The sequence below is a fragment of the Agelaius phoeniceus genome, chromosome 1, assembly GCF_051311805.1.
Source record: "Agelaius phoeniceus isolate bAgePho1 chromosome 1, bAgePho1.hap1, whole genome shotgun sequence".
Classification (NCBI taxonomy): domain Eukaryota; kingdom Metazoa; phylum Chordata; class Aves; order Passeriformes; family Icteridae; genus Agelaius; species Agelaius phoeniceus.
In genome coordinates, this window is record NC_135265.1 from 3,057,713 (window position 1) to 3,072,386 (window position 14,674).

Sequence of the window (14,674 nt, forward strand, 5' to 3'; positions counted from 1 at the left end):
ACACGTGCAGCAGGATAAATGGAACAAGCAAAGGTCTGGTCTGTTATTGCTCCCATCTGGAGGGTAAACCTGACATTTCTATCTGCCAATAGCAATTTATTGTGAAGCAGAGCTGTGGGGAAGGTTTCCTCGTGCTAAATCAACGAGCAGGAGAAATGAACCTTGTGTTACAACCAAATAAGAAGCTTAATCACAGCCTACATGTCTGGCTGCATAAATAATTCAAATACACACAGCTGCAATTTCAATATATTAAACCCCAACCTCCCAAACAGCCCTGTGAAAAACAAAAATTAATATTCCATTAGTAAAGAAACGGAATAAATTGAAGTTCGGGTTTGTTGTCATTTTGTCTTTGGGGAAGAAAGAGCTTTTTACAACCCACAAGGAAAGTAATTGTATTAATGATCATCTGGGGGTTACTCCCTCCCAGTTAATCTCTCTTTGCTGGAGCCACAGTCAAATTCTCTCTGTTGAACCCATAGAGCCCCAAAAAATTGTTTCTGTTACTGAGCCAAGGTCATGCGTTTTAGGTGTATTACTGGAGGTAGAAAATATTTTCTCTACTTTCTTTAAAAGCTCTGAATTTATGTTTTTCTTACAAATAGGAACAAAAATTTTCTTACAAATAGGAACAAATTCTCTAGGTGCTAATGTAGTAAAGATAATTATGTTCTTAACAACAGCAGTGTCCTTTTGGTGACAAGTGTTTATTAATACTCTAATAGTCAAGGTTTCCATATGCATTGCTCACCAAAAAATTCTTATGATAAGAATTTGATTTCGATATTAATGTAGAACAGAAGAAAACCCCAATTATTTCTATAAGGAGAGGGAGACAGTATTAGACATCCTGTGAGGTGTGCAGGTGTGTATTTCAAACAAAACTATAATTGTTGTCACTTTCCTTCCCCAGCTTTGAAGGGAAACGGGTTTGTGTGCATCTTCTTCATCACACCTTTTCTACGGGTGTTGTTTCCCATGACACACATTTTTATTCACAAGAACTTGTTAGCAATTTTTGTATTCACTGATCTGACAGGAACCAGAGCAGCTGTGCCTCAGAAGGCCAAGGACAGCTGTGGACACTGGTGATCCATCCATTCCTTGGATGTCCAGTTGGAACCCTGGCTGCTGAGAATTTCAGATTTCTCTGCTGCCAGGCACTGACCCCCAAGAGAACACTGCACTGACCTGAGGCCCTGGAGAAGCTTCCAGAATGGAATGACAGAACTGGGATTGTGGGTGTGGAGTTTGGATAGAAGTGTGTGAGATCACAGGGTGGGAAACTCAGAGTTTAAGGGTTTAGAATACAGGAACGGATATAAAGCAAGATGGAGGTTTTAGGGTGGAGGCTGATCCTTCTCCTTCTTCTTCACCTTCTTCTTCTTCACCTTCCTCTTCTTCTTCTTCACCTTCTTCTTCTTCTTCTTCTTCTTCTTCTTCTTCTTCTTCACCTTCCTCTTCTTCTTCTTCACCTTCTTCTTCTTCACCTTCTCCTCCATGGGTTTGGGTGGTTTTGTGCAATTGGATAAAAAGTTCCCATTGCAGCCATGGGTGGTTGGTTATTGGGTTAAAAGTAAAAATAATTTTGGTGTCATTTCTTAATTGGGCAGTTGATCCTTAATAGAGAGAGAGATGGGCTCCATTTTTGTAGTTTGTTAGTGAAGTGCTGTAGAACTCAGGGTCTGTGAGAGTGGGACATAGATAAGAACTGATAAACATCTGAGTCTGATCACAAAATATCATCTTGAGCACTTTCAATCCCAACCCTGACAGAGGCAGAAAAGAAGATAAAGACCTGACAAGTCCAGGTTCTCCTTGGCAGCACCTCTGTAGTCACCACCTTAGACCTTTGCAGAGGAGTTCACACCCATCAGGAGTCCCTAAATCCCTCCTGTATGGTTTCCATGCAATGCATTCAGCAAGAGGAGGACTTCGTGTGGGGCACATTTTGCCCCTTTCAAAGAGAAAAATTGGGAATTTCAGTGTCATCTCTGTCTTTTAGTTTCCAAAGTCTTAAATCAGACAACCCAGGGTTATTTAAGTATATTTAAATTGAGGATAAATTTATCTTCTGCACCTGCACAGATGAATTTCCCCCTAAACTGAATCTACATTGGCAAGAACTCCCTAGAAATTAGTTCCAATGAGTGGCTCTGCCATTAATAGCTGCTTAATTGACACCTAAAACCAGGTGAGAAGACTTTCTCCCAGAAAGTCAATACTAAAATAACAAATATGCAAAAATAAAATAACAATTTTCTTTGTGTTTACAAAGCTGACAGTAGTTTTTCACACCCTGTCCCACCCAGCAGAGGGAAACCAGCGTTGCTCTGTGTGCAATGAAATGTAGTTTTTCAGCTTCTCTCTGTAGAGACACACTATTTTTCTGGAGAGAAACATTGGGTGGAAGGTTTGTCCACATTCTAGGGCTGAATTCTATTTTAGGGATCTCTTTCTGATGTGAGGAATTTGTGCTCACCCTGCTAAGATTAGGTGAGGAAAGCAAATCTATCCAACTGAAGTGCTCACACCTGGAGTAGGTCAGGACAGCTTTAAATAAGGGTTCAGAATTAACAGAAATTCAGAATAAAGGAAATTTTCATTGTCCACCTCACCAAGCTGTGCTGTGTTAATTTTAATTTGTTGGTTTTTTTAAAATTTTTTTTGTTGTTGTTCCTGAGATGTAAAAGCTTTGGTAGTGAGCTTCTGCAGACAGATGACACCAGTGAGGACTCTGATTTATCTTCCTTGCTGAAGTGCTTCAAGCCTGTGTGTCAGCCTGCACTTCTCCAGCACCCTGCCAGCCCTTGGCTCCTCAAGGACTTGTTTACCCCCTGACAAGAGATGTGTTCCAGCTGTGTGTGTGGGACCCCCTCTCAAAAGCTCCCTGGAAATTTCTTGCTGGAGCAATTTCTGCTTTAAACTTTGCCTTAATGACACCTCAAATGCTTTTTCCTTGTGAACAGACCATAGCACTTGATGTTGAATCTGAAGAATTTCACTCCTGTTCAAGGCTTGGGCAGCTTCCAGAGCTGGCATATTGCTATGGATGTGAGCAGCTCTCCAAAGAACATTGCATTAATTTACATTTTGCACTGTAATTAGACAGGATTTGAATGATGAGAGCTGCTGAGTTCTATACATGTTTTTTTTTTGTTTTTTTGATGTTAGGAAAGGTGCTCATTGACTCTTGCTGCTCCTGAGCTCCACAGAACAACCCTTGTGTTTCTCACCTGCCACGAGAATGATGTGTATTATAACTACAGACAAATAAATCATTGTGTACACAGAAAAAATGAACTGATGCAGTTGGATATTAAATCCCAGAATGGCTTGGGTTGGAAGGGGCCTTAAAAACCCCCTTGTTCCACCCCTGTCATGGGCAGGGACACTTTCCACTAGAGCAGGTTGTCCAAAGCAAGGACTCAGTCTTGATCTGAACTGTTGCCCTCACTTTATTTAGTTGCCCTGACTAAGATGAGTCAGTGCTATCTTTTTCTTATTTTCTTTTCTCTTTTCTTTTCTTTTCTTTTCTTTTCTTTTCTTTTCTTTTCTTTTCTTTTCTTTTCTTTTCTTTTCTTTTCCTTTCTTTTTCTGTATTTTCAAATGGCTGAAGTGAAATGATCCTTTTCATATAACAGTAAAATTTCTATTTAAGAGGTATTTTTATGATTCTATTTTCAGGGGAAAAAAATCATAGCATGTGTGTTTTAAGATTTTGTTCAAAATAAAGCACATTCAGTTTAGCCTGGGCCATTTCCTTTCCCTTTCCTTCCCTTCCCTTCCCTTCCCTTCCCTTCCCTTCCCTTCCCTTCCCTTCCCTTCCCTTCCCTTCCCTTCCCTTCCCTTCCCTTCCCTTCCCTTCCCTTCCCTTCCCTTCCCTTCCCTTTTTCCTCTCCTTTCTCCCCAGCAGCCAAACAAATGCAATCAGTTGCTCACACAAGCCCTAATCACTGATCCAGCTGATGAATTCCAAATCTTTCCTTGGACATGGGGGAGCTGCTGAGGGCCCAGAATTGAGTTGTACTCTATAATTTTGATTCCAAGCTTTATCCTTGCCCAGTTCTTGCCAAAATTACAGTAATTGTCTCAGAAACTGAGGGTTCCTGGCCAGTAATGGAAGCAGGGGGAGGATAAAACCATCCAGTCTTCTCCAAATCAGGTAATTTGCAAAGAGATCCTTGGAAATGTGACCATCACCAGCTGGGAAAGGGCTGAGTTCAGACCCAGCCAAGAGGGACTTTCTCCCATCATGGACCAATGTGTTTGGAATTTTCCCAAAAGCCACAGAATTCCTGGAGCCCCCCTGTTTAGACTCCTACCTAAACTAAAGAATGAAAGAGGACACGAGGAGGCTGGAATTTAGTGGCCAGCTAGATCCACTTGATAGGAAATACTTGATGGGATGGAATGAAAGCTTGCATGCATTCCAACCCAAAAATCACATTACACACATAAATCTATTCCACGTAATAAATTCCTTCATCGCTGCCAACTGAGATCATATTTCTACCAGATCCCCATATTTTTTTAAGCTGGGTGCAGATAGGACATAATGAAATATTATGGATTTTAATGGCTTTATGCCAAAGAGCTCAGGATTAAGTGGCTGATAAGGAACAGCCATTAAATTAGGTCTCCCAGAGCAGTAAATCTGTCAGAGCTGGGGGAGGCAGATTCTTGGCAGCAGTGCCCAACTCAGTGTTGGGGTCTTGCTGGTGGTATTTTACTTCCTCTGTAAAATAAGTTTCATAAGTGGATTCAGATAAAAAAAAATATGTTTGGGTGCAGACACTTTTCAGGAGAAAAAGACAAATCTGTGGGTGTTGGTTCAACCCTAGTTTATTTCACATCAAATATTGGCATCCCTGTGCTTTAAACGCCACTTCCTTGATTTGGAGCTGGTACTAAGTGGTAGAACTCCTGTTTGTCACCCAGGACAATTCAACCCAGTTGAATCAATAGTCCCATCCCTGGAAGTGTTCATGACTGCAATGACCAATCTTTGATTGGTCTCATGTGGTTGTTTTTAATTAATGGCCAAGTTGGATGGAGCTTGCAGCCACCTGGTCCACTCACCTGCCTTTGTTCTTATGATCCAACAAAGCAGTAAATGCAAAAGGGGCTCTACAGGAGGAATGATTTCCCTGTGAGCACTGCCAGTGTCAGAAGGGGTTTCTGGGCTTTCAGAAAGTGTTACAGCTGTGTCACCATGCCTGGGCTCTTTGTGCCACGTGTCCTTGGGATCCTTGGATGACCCTCTGAGCTGAGGGCAGCCAAATTCCCTCTGTGCATTGTACTGAGGCACAGTTCAGTTTATATCCCCACTGGGAGGGTGTAGGTACAACCAATTGCATGTGGAGGGAAGATGATTTAACCACTACATGGGAATTGATCCACTACATGGGAAATCGCTTTAATAATCATGGAGATCACAAAATTCCTCATCCTGGTATTTTGCCATGGAAGCCATGGGGGATAAAAGGAAGGGGATATCATTTGCCATCTTTAAACGTGATTCTTTCTAATAGAGAAAGATGCTTTTGCAGTCATGAACACTGAACTTGCACAGAGAAGCCCTAAAAGCCAAGCTCAAAACGTTCCAGAGGCTGTGATTGCATGTTCCATCAAATTCAGAATAATGGTGTGTGCCTAAGAAAAGCCATGCTTTGCTCTTTGCTAGCCAGGAAGGACACACAGGACACACAGCTGGGACCAAAGAGGCTTGGGCTGATTTTTTTTTTCCCCATACTTCTCATGTGACCTTCATCAAACCCACTTACATTAATTTCTGAGCAGTGATTGGAGTTCCTCATGTGGAAGATGTTTTTTGGCAGGATGGGATTATCCTCACCTCTACAGACCCAGAATAAATATAATTGTCTGGTTTTCCCTTTCCCCAGCCCTCACAAGCTGTTTTCCTGATTCCTGGCTTAACCCACAGTGAGATCCAGTGGAAGTCAGTACAAACATCTTCACTTCTCAGAATGGCCCAGAGCATCAGACCCCTTGATTTTAAAAGAAAGTGGTTAATCCATGCAGAAAGGAGGACAAATATAGCCTGGACCTGTCATTTCCAGTTGTAGGTTTGGCCTTTATCAGCAGTGTCAGCACTGGGTGTAAATCAGTTTAAGAAGGGTCCAAACTGGCCCTATGGACATGGAAAAGCTCACTGACCTCTTGTTGAGATCTATTTTCACTGCCTGATATTCGTGTGCATCAAATGATGTCTTTGATGTGAACAATTATGGTTCACTTGTGGCTGCCTGCCGGGCTTTTCTCCAGCACAGAGCAAGGCTTGTGCTTTGTTCTGAGCAATAAAGATGTTTGCTGGAGGATATTCCAGCCACAATCTGTGTCTGTGTGTGGGGTTGTACGTTCCTGTGAATGCAGGAATCATCTCACACCCGTGGATTGTGACAAAGTGATCACAGTGTGGTCATGATTGCATGGTTGTCACCTCCATGCATCAGTCCTGCCTCCCAAGCACCATCCAGGCACCCAGCTCGTGCAGTGGAGGAGGTTTTGGGGTCAGTTATGTTGGATTTGGTACTGGTTCTTCTGCTGGCATTGATGTTCCCAAATAAGGTCTCCTCAGAACTCCCATCTACTTGAAGATGTCCCTGCTCGCTGCAAGGACTAAATGGCCTTTAAAGGTCCCCTCCAACCCAAATATTTCTATGATTCTCTGATTTTAAGAGTGATTTGGTCTATCTGATTAACCTTTCAAAGTATGAAGCCATTATGCTTCACTCTATGCAAGAACCTCCCCAGCTCACAACTTCCTTCTTAGTTTTCCTTCTCATTGTGTCTTCTCCAGGACTGTGAGGAATAAATTAAAATATCAGGTGGAACACCTCAGACACAATGTCTTCACGATGGTTTTATTGCTTGTTTTCAGCAGTGTCAACCACAGAGAAGAACCCCCTCTGAAGCAAGGAGGTGAACCAAATACAAAGGAAAAAAGAAAAATTAAAAGAAAAAAAAAAATAGCCACTTCATTGCATATGTACAGAGTCAGACCAAAAATAAATAACATCAGGCAAAAGGCCATGGAACAAGGCAGAGATTTCACCTGTGCTGAGCAAGCAGGCCTGTTCTTGCTGGCATGGAGGGTACATCACAAGCACCTGGTACAGAGAAGCCCACGGAGACAGAGATTCCCTGCTCACAGCCCGTGCCCATCACCCTCTGCTGCCAAAGCCTATTTACAGGAGGGCAGAGCAGAGGGGTCCACAGCTGGAGTGAGAAGGGTCAGCTGGCACCAGCTGCTGACCCACAGCTTGAGGTGTTTGAAACAGGCTCTGAAAAATGCACTTTGGAGTTCAAAACTGCCTCTTTGAACTCGATTTATCATCATCATCTGAGTATCAAAAATGTGGTGTTTATTTATTTTTTTTTTCTTTTTAAATGTGCTCTTCAGATTTCCTCTATGTACAAATGTACAATATCCACAAAACTTGGGTATAAAACACTGGTGCTCTGCTGCTGCCAATGTGTGTGTCCTCAGGGTCTGGCCCTCAGAACACAAGTGGGCATTATTTTCCTTACAGTCCTGTCCCAAATGTTTGTTTTCTCCCCTGTGATTTCACAGTATTCTAGAAATAACCAGAATTTCAAACCCTGGGCTCTTCAAGATATAGAACACCGTGCAAGTCAGGGCATTCAGGAAGAGGTGGAAAGGATGATCTGTGCTCCCAAGAAACTCCTGATTAAAAGCCATATTTGCATCTGCACAGGTCTCCAGGGGAAATAACAAGGTCAGTCACTGAAATTATACATAATAACAAGGTCAGTCACTGTAATTGTACCTCATCAGACTGAAAAGCAAATACTGGGTTTGGAGAGGGGATCAAATGCTGACTGACTGAAAGGAAATGGACTGAAATCCACATTTTGGGACATCTGACTCCACCTGCTGTCATGGACATATTTTCTGAAAAACACTTTTGCTGGGATTTTTCTCCTGAGAAGCTGAGAAGCCTCAGAGGAAAAGAAAAACAATGATGATCTGCTGCTGTGGAATGCAACAGGTGCATCTTTGATTGGTCTCATGTGAATTGTTTCTAATTAATGGCCAATCACAGCCCAGCTGTCTCGGACTCTCTGGTCAGTCCAAAATTTTATTATCATTCCTTTTCCTTCCTTCTGATGAAATCTTTTTCTTCTATTCTTTAGTATAGTTTTAATATATAATTTTCTTTCAATATAATATATGTCACAAAATAATAAATCAGCTTTCTGAAACATGGGGTCAAGATTCTCATCTCTTCCCTCATCCTGGGACCCCTGCGATCACCACCACACACCTGCCAGCCTGGGACCTGAATCTTTCCCTTTTCACAGCAGTTCAGTGCCTGGCTGATGCCAGCAGAGTCCTTCTGGGTGGATGTGAGTGTGTGTGAGCCCCTGCTCTTCGGGGCTCATCTCCAGGGATGCAGCTCTGTGGTGCTTGGCCCCATCAGCACCGGGGTGGGAAAAGTGCAAATTTGCATTGTGAGCCAGGGAATTCAGGATTGCAATCCCTGTCCCCAGGGGTTTGGCACATTAAGGGTGCAGAGATGCCACGGGGGGAAGCCCAAGGCTGGGAGGGAGCCTGGGCTGTGCCAAACACCCAGTGGGACACAGCAGGAGGAATGTTGTATGTGGGCTTTCCTGTTACAGCTGCATTCACCTGCCAGAGAAGGGACAGTGCTGCTGGTCCACCTGTGCTTCCACAGGCCATTTATCAAATCAAGATGTACCTCTGTGGTCAGAGTAAAATAAGTTTCATGGGGACACATGTTGGCACTTCCCAGTTTGGGAGATTCCCTTTTAGTCTGAAATTATTTTGTATTTTCTTTCCCTATATTTCCTTCCCTCTTGTTTAAACCCTGAGGTGAAGCTGGAAGGAATGGAGGCAAAAAAATTCCCCCCAAACCCCTTTAATCCCTGCCATGGAGCCAAATGCTGTTGATTCACTCCTGAGCTTTCTTTGGAACTTCATTTTGCTTTTGAAAAACTGCCACCAATCTTTCATTAATCAGCAGGTGCATTTCTCTCTGAAAGCATTCCCATCAGATTGGAGCAGAGATTTGGGTTTAATCCCTCTGCCCTGTGGCACAGACATGACCCTCATTGCTTTTGAGATGAATGGGAACCCAGTGGGATATAGGGAAAAAAAGGAAATACGATGATTTGTTCATGTATAAAATATCTTTTCTCCAGCAACACCTTCCTGGAGAAAAACATGACTTGTTTCCTAGCAAAAAACCCCAAACAAACCAAAAATAAAACAAAATGCTCAGATCTTTCAGCTTCTGGCCTTTTCTGCTTTTCATTCCACAACTGCAGTAATGCTGCTGCTCCTGCATTCATAACTCTGACTTTAAAAATTTGTTTGATTTTAATGCCCCTAAAATTCTGCAAGAATTTATTTTCTAAACCCTAAACATGGTCATATTTTCATTTCTTGCTGTTTGTGAGAGGGTCACAAAGCAACACAGGACCCAGCTGAACAGAAATATCTACAGTCTAATGTCAGCATTGAACCTGCTACCTCTGGACCTTGACAATAATTTACTGTTTATGTTTTAATTTTTCTATACTTATGAATAAATTTAATAATTCAATCCCTGAAGTATAGAACAGGAGGGGCTTGCTCTATCCCTGATGTAAAAAGGGAGTAAGCATCTCCAGAATGAAGAAAAAGGAATTATTTTGAAGGCCAATCCCAGTTTAATTCTGGTGTAATTCAGGAGTCACTGCCGTGAGCTGATTGGTGCAAGCAGGATCAGAATTTGGCTTTATTTCTATAAAGAGTTTTGGAGCCCAATTCATGATCCTCAAACACATCTGTGCCTTTTGACAGAGGCAAAAGAAGTTTTCACAGAATGACCAGGTTGGAAGAGACCTCCAAGGTCATCGAGTCCAACCCAGTACCAACAGCTCAACCAAACCCTGGCCCCCAGTGCCACATCCAGGCTTTGTTAAACACACCCAGGCATGGGGACTCCACCACCTCCCTGGGCAGCCATTCCAGAACTTTATCACTCTTTCTGTGAAAAACTTTTCCCTGATATCCAACCTGTATTTCCCCTGGTGCAGCTTGAGGCTGTGTGCTCTGGTTGTGTCAGTGCTGCTGCAGAAAGAGCCCAGGGCCAGCTGAGCACAGGCACCTTTCAGGAGCTGCAGAGAGCGATGGGGGCAGCCCTGAGTCTCCTTTTCTCCTTTAATACATTTCAAGAGGCACACCTCTGATCTTTGATGCAGCAAATGGATGCAATTGTCCTGCTGGGGTCAGTTTTGGGGTCAGGCTGGAGCTGGGGGAGCAGCAAAAGTGCTGAGCTCTGTTCTGTGCTCTGAGTGGGGCCAGGACAGCTCAGTCCACGCTGTCATCTGCAGTGAAGTCCTTGAATTCCATTTTATTGATGAGCTGGATGAAAACCAGAGTAGACCAGGCCAAGTTGTGGAGCCAAATTCCAGCACTGAGCCAGTCAAACAGGGCCCAATCCCAATGTCATCACTCACTTGATTGCTCACGTCCCCAGAGTGAAAAGATTTCTCTCTTTATAAAGTGATTTCACCCCCAGCTCCTCTGTTTTCCTGGAACACAGCTGGGCTGGCAGCTCTGCCGTGCTGACATTGCCATGCCTGTCACAGCAGGTCCATTCAGCAGGTTCACTTAACCCCTCAAACACCCCTGACAGCAGAAAGGAGGCATGGCTGGATGTTCAGGGATGAAATAATTGTGAGCAGGGTGCCTGGGGGCACAGCTCTGGCATGCTGATGTACTCCACACTTTTTGAAGGAGCCCCTCAGCTCAGGGAAGATCCCATCTTCAGGTTCCAGTGCAGAACAGCGTGGTGGGGAACGTGACAGGCTGCAGAGGAGCCTGTGGTGAGGGTAAATATCCAGCTGGGGTTTTCCCCTGTCACATCTCCAAAAGGCAAACCTTTCCTGGCTGTCTTTGGCATATGACTGGTGCTGGCTTGGGTTAGCACAGGGCTGGGACACAGGAAAAGCTGCAAACACAAATTTCCTCCTGCGAATGGGGAGGGAAAGGGGAGCACAGGGAGAGAGGAAAGGGAAGGTGAAGAGCAGAGGGAAAATGCTCAGTGTGTCTCAGGATGGCTCACAGGCTTTCCCCCAGCAAGGCTGCCTGGAACAGATGGGAAGGGATTCCCTCACATCCCACAAAGGAGGCTGCTGGCAGTGGTGCTGCACTTCTGCTCCACAGCTCTGTGCTCCAGCTCCTCTGATGCTTGGCTGGGACCTGAAATTCCAGTTCATACCACAGTGGATGCATTCCCAAGACTGGGCAGTGCTCCTCTGCAGCCCATCAGTTTTGTTGGGCATAAATATTTACCATGACAGATGAACAGGGAGAATTGCTTTGCAGCCTGGTGGATCCAATCTTTCCCAGACTGACATTGCTTCAAAACTCTGAACCAGCGACACATTTTACACCAAGTGGAACAACTGGGAAGCTGAGACTGAATTTTCCCTTGCTTCTTCTGGGCTTCCTTGAAGTTAGTCATTCACCTGGAAAAATGCAGGTCAAATCCTTGCTTTGAACCAGGCACAGCAGCAGAACTGGTGGCACTGGTGGGATTTCTCCAGTATTTCCTGGGTGAGTCCTAATCCAGGTCTGAAAATTCAGACCTGAAAACTCAGCAGAGCAACACAAGCACCAAACACAAAGAGAGTCACAGAATATCCTGAGTCAGAAGGGACCCACAAGGATCATTGAGTCCAACTCCAGGTCCTGCACAGGACAACCCCCAAAATCAAACCAAATGCCTGAGAGCACTGTCCAAACTCTTCTTGAACTCTGACCAGGACCACTTCAAAGGTTCTTGCCTCTGAAAATATTGTGGGTTTCAATGGGATATTGTTTGAGGGGTGTCAAGGCATAAGGGCTTCAATGCAAGAAAAGTGGGGAAATTTTGAGCATCCTCTTGTTTTCTCTGCATTTTGGGAATCAGGGAGCTGCATTTTGATGATCTTATGGCATGTCAGAGTTGGATCCTCACTGTTGATGTGGGCTCAGTGCAAAGTAGTCATAACAGAGCTGGCTCACACTGGCCAGCCTGGAATCACCAGCACTGTAATTCCAGGAATTTTCATGTCTTCCTAATGTTTTAGGACCCACAGGCTGGGTAGCCATGTGCCAGGATCTGAGCTGGCTCCCTGCAAACTCAGGACTGCACGTTTGCCCTTGGTGGATCAGTTCCTCATGGCCCTTCACTGACTCCAGCCCCCCTCCTGGATAAATACTTTGGGAGCACCCAGCTCAGCTGATAACAGGCTCTGGAATGGAATAGCATGGAACACTGCCCTGTCAGGACTCAGAAAGGAGCTGGATCTGCAGGTCTCCTCCTGTGATTTGTGTGGTTTGTTGGCACCCTTTGCTCAAGGCCAACAACCCCCAACCCCACCAGGCTGCAGGTGCTTCCCTCCATTGAACTACATTGCATTGTGGAGAAATGAAGCAGCTAGAGAGATCTCTGAGCTCTAAGAGAGGAGCTCACCTCCCTCTCCAGGTGCCTGTGGTGGTGACCCAGACACTCCTTCCTGAGGACATGATTTAGTAGGATGGGAGCAGCCCAGTTACTGAGGGTACTCATGAGCTGGGCAGGGATTTTCCACCCTCAGCATGAAACTTTTTCAACCCCACTTGATGCAGTTGAGTGGGACACAAACATGAGCATCTCTATCCCTGAATTTTGTGTCTTCTGACTGAGTTTGGGATTGTGGGTTGTCTCAGATGAGCAGGACTGGGCTTTAGCATTTCTCCTTTTCCTCTCCACCACGAAAACAAGAATTAAAAAAAAACTCCTACTCCCTTGGTTTTAATGGGATCCATGTGCATTCTTCAAGTAGGAATTGCCCCTGCATGGAAACTAACAGGCCTTCAGAAAAAAGGTAAAATGCACACACACATCTTAAATATCTAACAATGCCTTCCTGGAGGATGAAAGCTCCCCAGAAAAGCTGAAGAAGAAATCCATTTAATAGCTCCTGCACTCCTTCCTCCCTCCTGGAGTGCCAGTTGTGTGCTGAGACAACCTTGTCCTGATGAAAGCAATTTCACCTGCTGCTGTGACAGGAATTTTTTTCATCTGGAGAGTGGCTCCTTATGGCAGCTCTGACTCAATTAAGGATTACAGGGCCCTATATTTCCCTTTCCTGACAGTGTGTGCTAAGCAAGTGCAAATGAATTACAGCCCAATTATTTCCCCCTGATCCCTAATGATCCTGGGTGCATCCATGCCCCGAGATCTATGGGACAACTTCGAGAGAATGAAAAAAACACAGCCATGCTCTGCTTTTGTCATCTGGCCCTGCTTTTTATACATGCAAATCGAGTTTCCTGTTCATGGAACACAACCAAGCAAAACACCATGTCACCAACACAGTGCAGAGAAGGTGCTCACGCTGCTCCTTCTCAGTGATCTGCTCTTCCACAGGGTTCCTGGAAAGCTTCTGCTCCCAAGGGTGGTGGGGAAATAGCAGAACACACTGGGGCATCCTCTGAGGGGCTCTCCTGGTGCTGCAGCTTCATCTCCACCTGTGTAAAACGTGGGGGCCATGTGCTGGCCTCTCCCTTCCTGCTCATGTTCCTCCTGTCCCTTCTCCCCATGTCCCGAGCACCATCTTTGGTGCTGTATCATCACCTCTCATCCACAGGAATTTTGGCACATTCATATGTTTGGTGTTTTTTTTTTTTTCCTGCTTCCTGCCTCTGTCTCTCCTTTACTGGCTCATTTTTTTTAAAAAAAAGTGCAATTTGTCTGTTTGAGAGATGCCAGTTCTGGTAAAGCCACCAAGGACTGAGGCTCTCCCTCCCTTACCCCCCAGTACATTATTTATGACACACCAGCATCTCCCAGGCTGTCCTCAAGCAAGTTGGACAATTCCTCAGAGTTATCAATCCCTGAGGGCTTGAAACTGAAGCTTAAGCTGGACAATTCCTCAGAGTTATCAATCCCTGAGGGCTTGAAACTGAAGAGTGAAAGGCCTGAAAAGAGCAAGAGCAAAAGTGTTCCTCTGCCTCTTGGCTCGTCCGATCTCATCCTGGACGCCAGCGGCTTTTCCAGTTGTGTGTCCTCTGTTGGCTCATGCGGAGCAGGTCATTTCACAGGGGTTTGTCATGGGATCACTGATCCCCGGGGATCCTCGTGTCTCAGTTTGGGATGCTCAGTGCCTGGGGAGCCTCTCACACCAGGGAGAACTCGGCCTGGAAGCCGGAGCAGCGGCGCGTCTTTGGCGAGCACTTGGTCAGCATGGAGATCTGGGTGCTGAAGTTGGTGCCGTTGCTGCCCAGGGAAGGGTGGTGGTACTTCATGTCCGAGCCCAGGAACCGCTCCAGGTGCCACCTCCGCCACTTCCTCTTGAGCTCAGCTTGCACCTGGGCATGGGAAAGAGAAAAGGCAGCACAGGGCATCATTTGGTGTTCACAGAATTCACAGAGTAACCAGGATGGATGGAAGAGACCTTCAAGGTCATCGAGTCCAACCCAGCCCCAGCACCTCAACTGAACCCTGGCACCCAGTGCCACATCCAGGCTTTGTTAAACACACCCAGGCATGGGGACTCCACCACTTCCCCGGGCAGCCATTCCAGAACTTTATCACTCTTTTATCACTTTTTCCTAATACCCAACCTAAATTTCCCTTAGTGCAGC

The 14,674-nt window shown here is 45.1% G+C and overlaps 1 protein-coding gene across 1 annotated transcript in view; it reads right to left on the reverse strand.

Annotated features, from left to right (window-relative positions):
* Positions 1 to 6,869: 6,869 nt before the first annotated feature.
* VIPR1 (vasoactive intestinal peptide receptor 1) overlaps positions 6,870 to 14,674 on the reverse strand; it is a 121,473-nt gene continuing 113,668 nt past the window's right edge. The window contains exon 13 of the mRNA XM_077185988.1: positions 6,870 to 14,398. Within this exon, the coding sequence (XP_077042103.1) occupies positions 14,207 to 14,398 (192 nt within the window). The 3' untranslated portion in view covers positions 6,870 to 14,206. The remainder of the gene's footprint in view (positions 14,399 to 14,674) is intronic.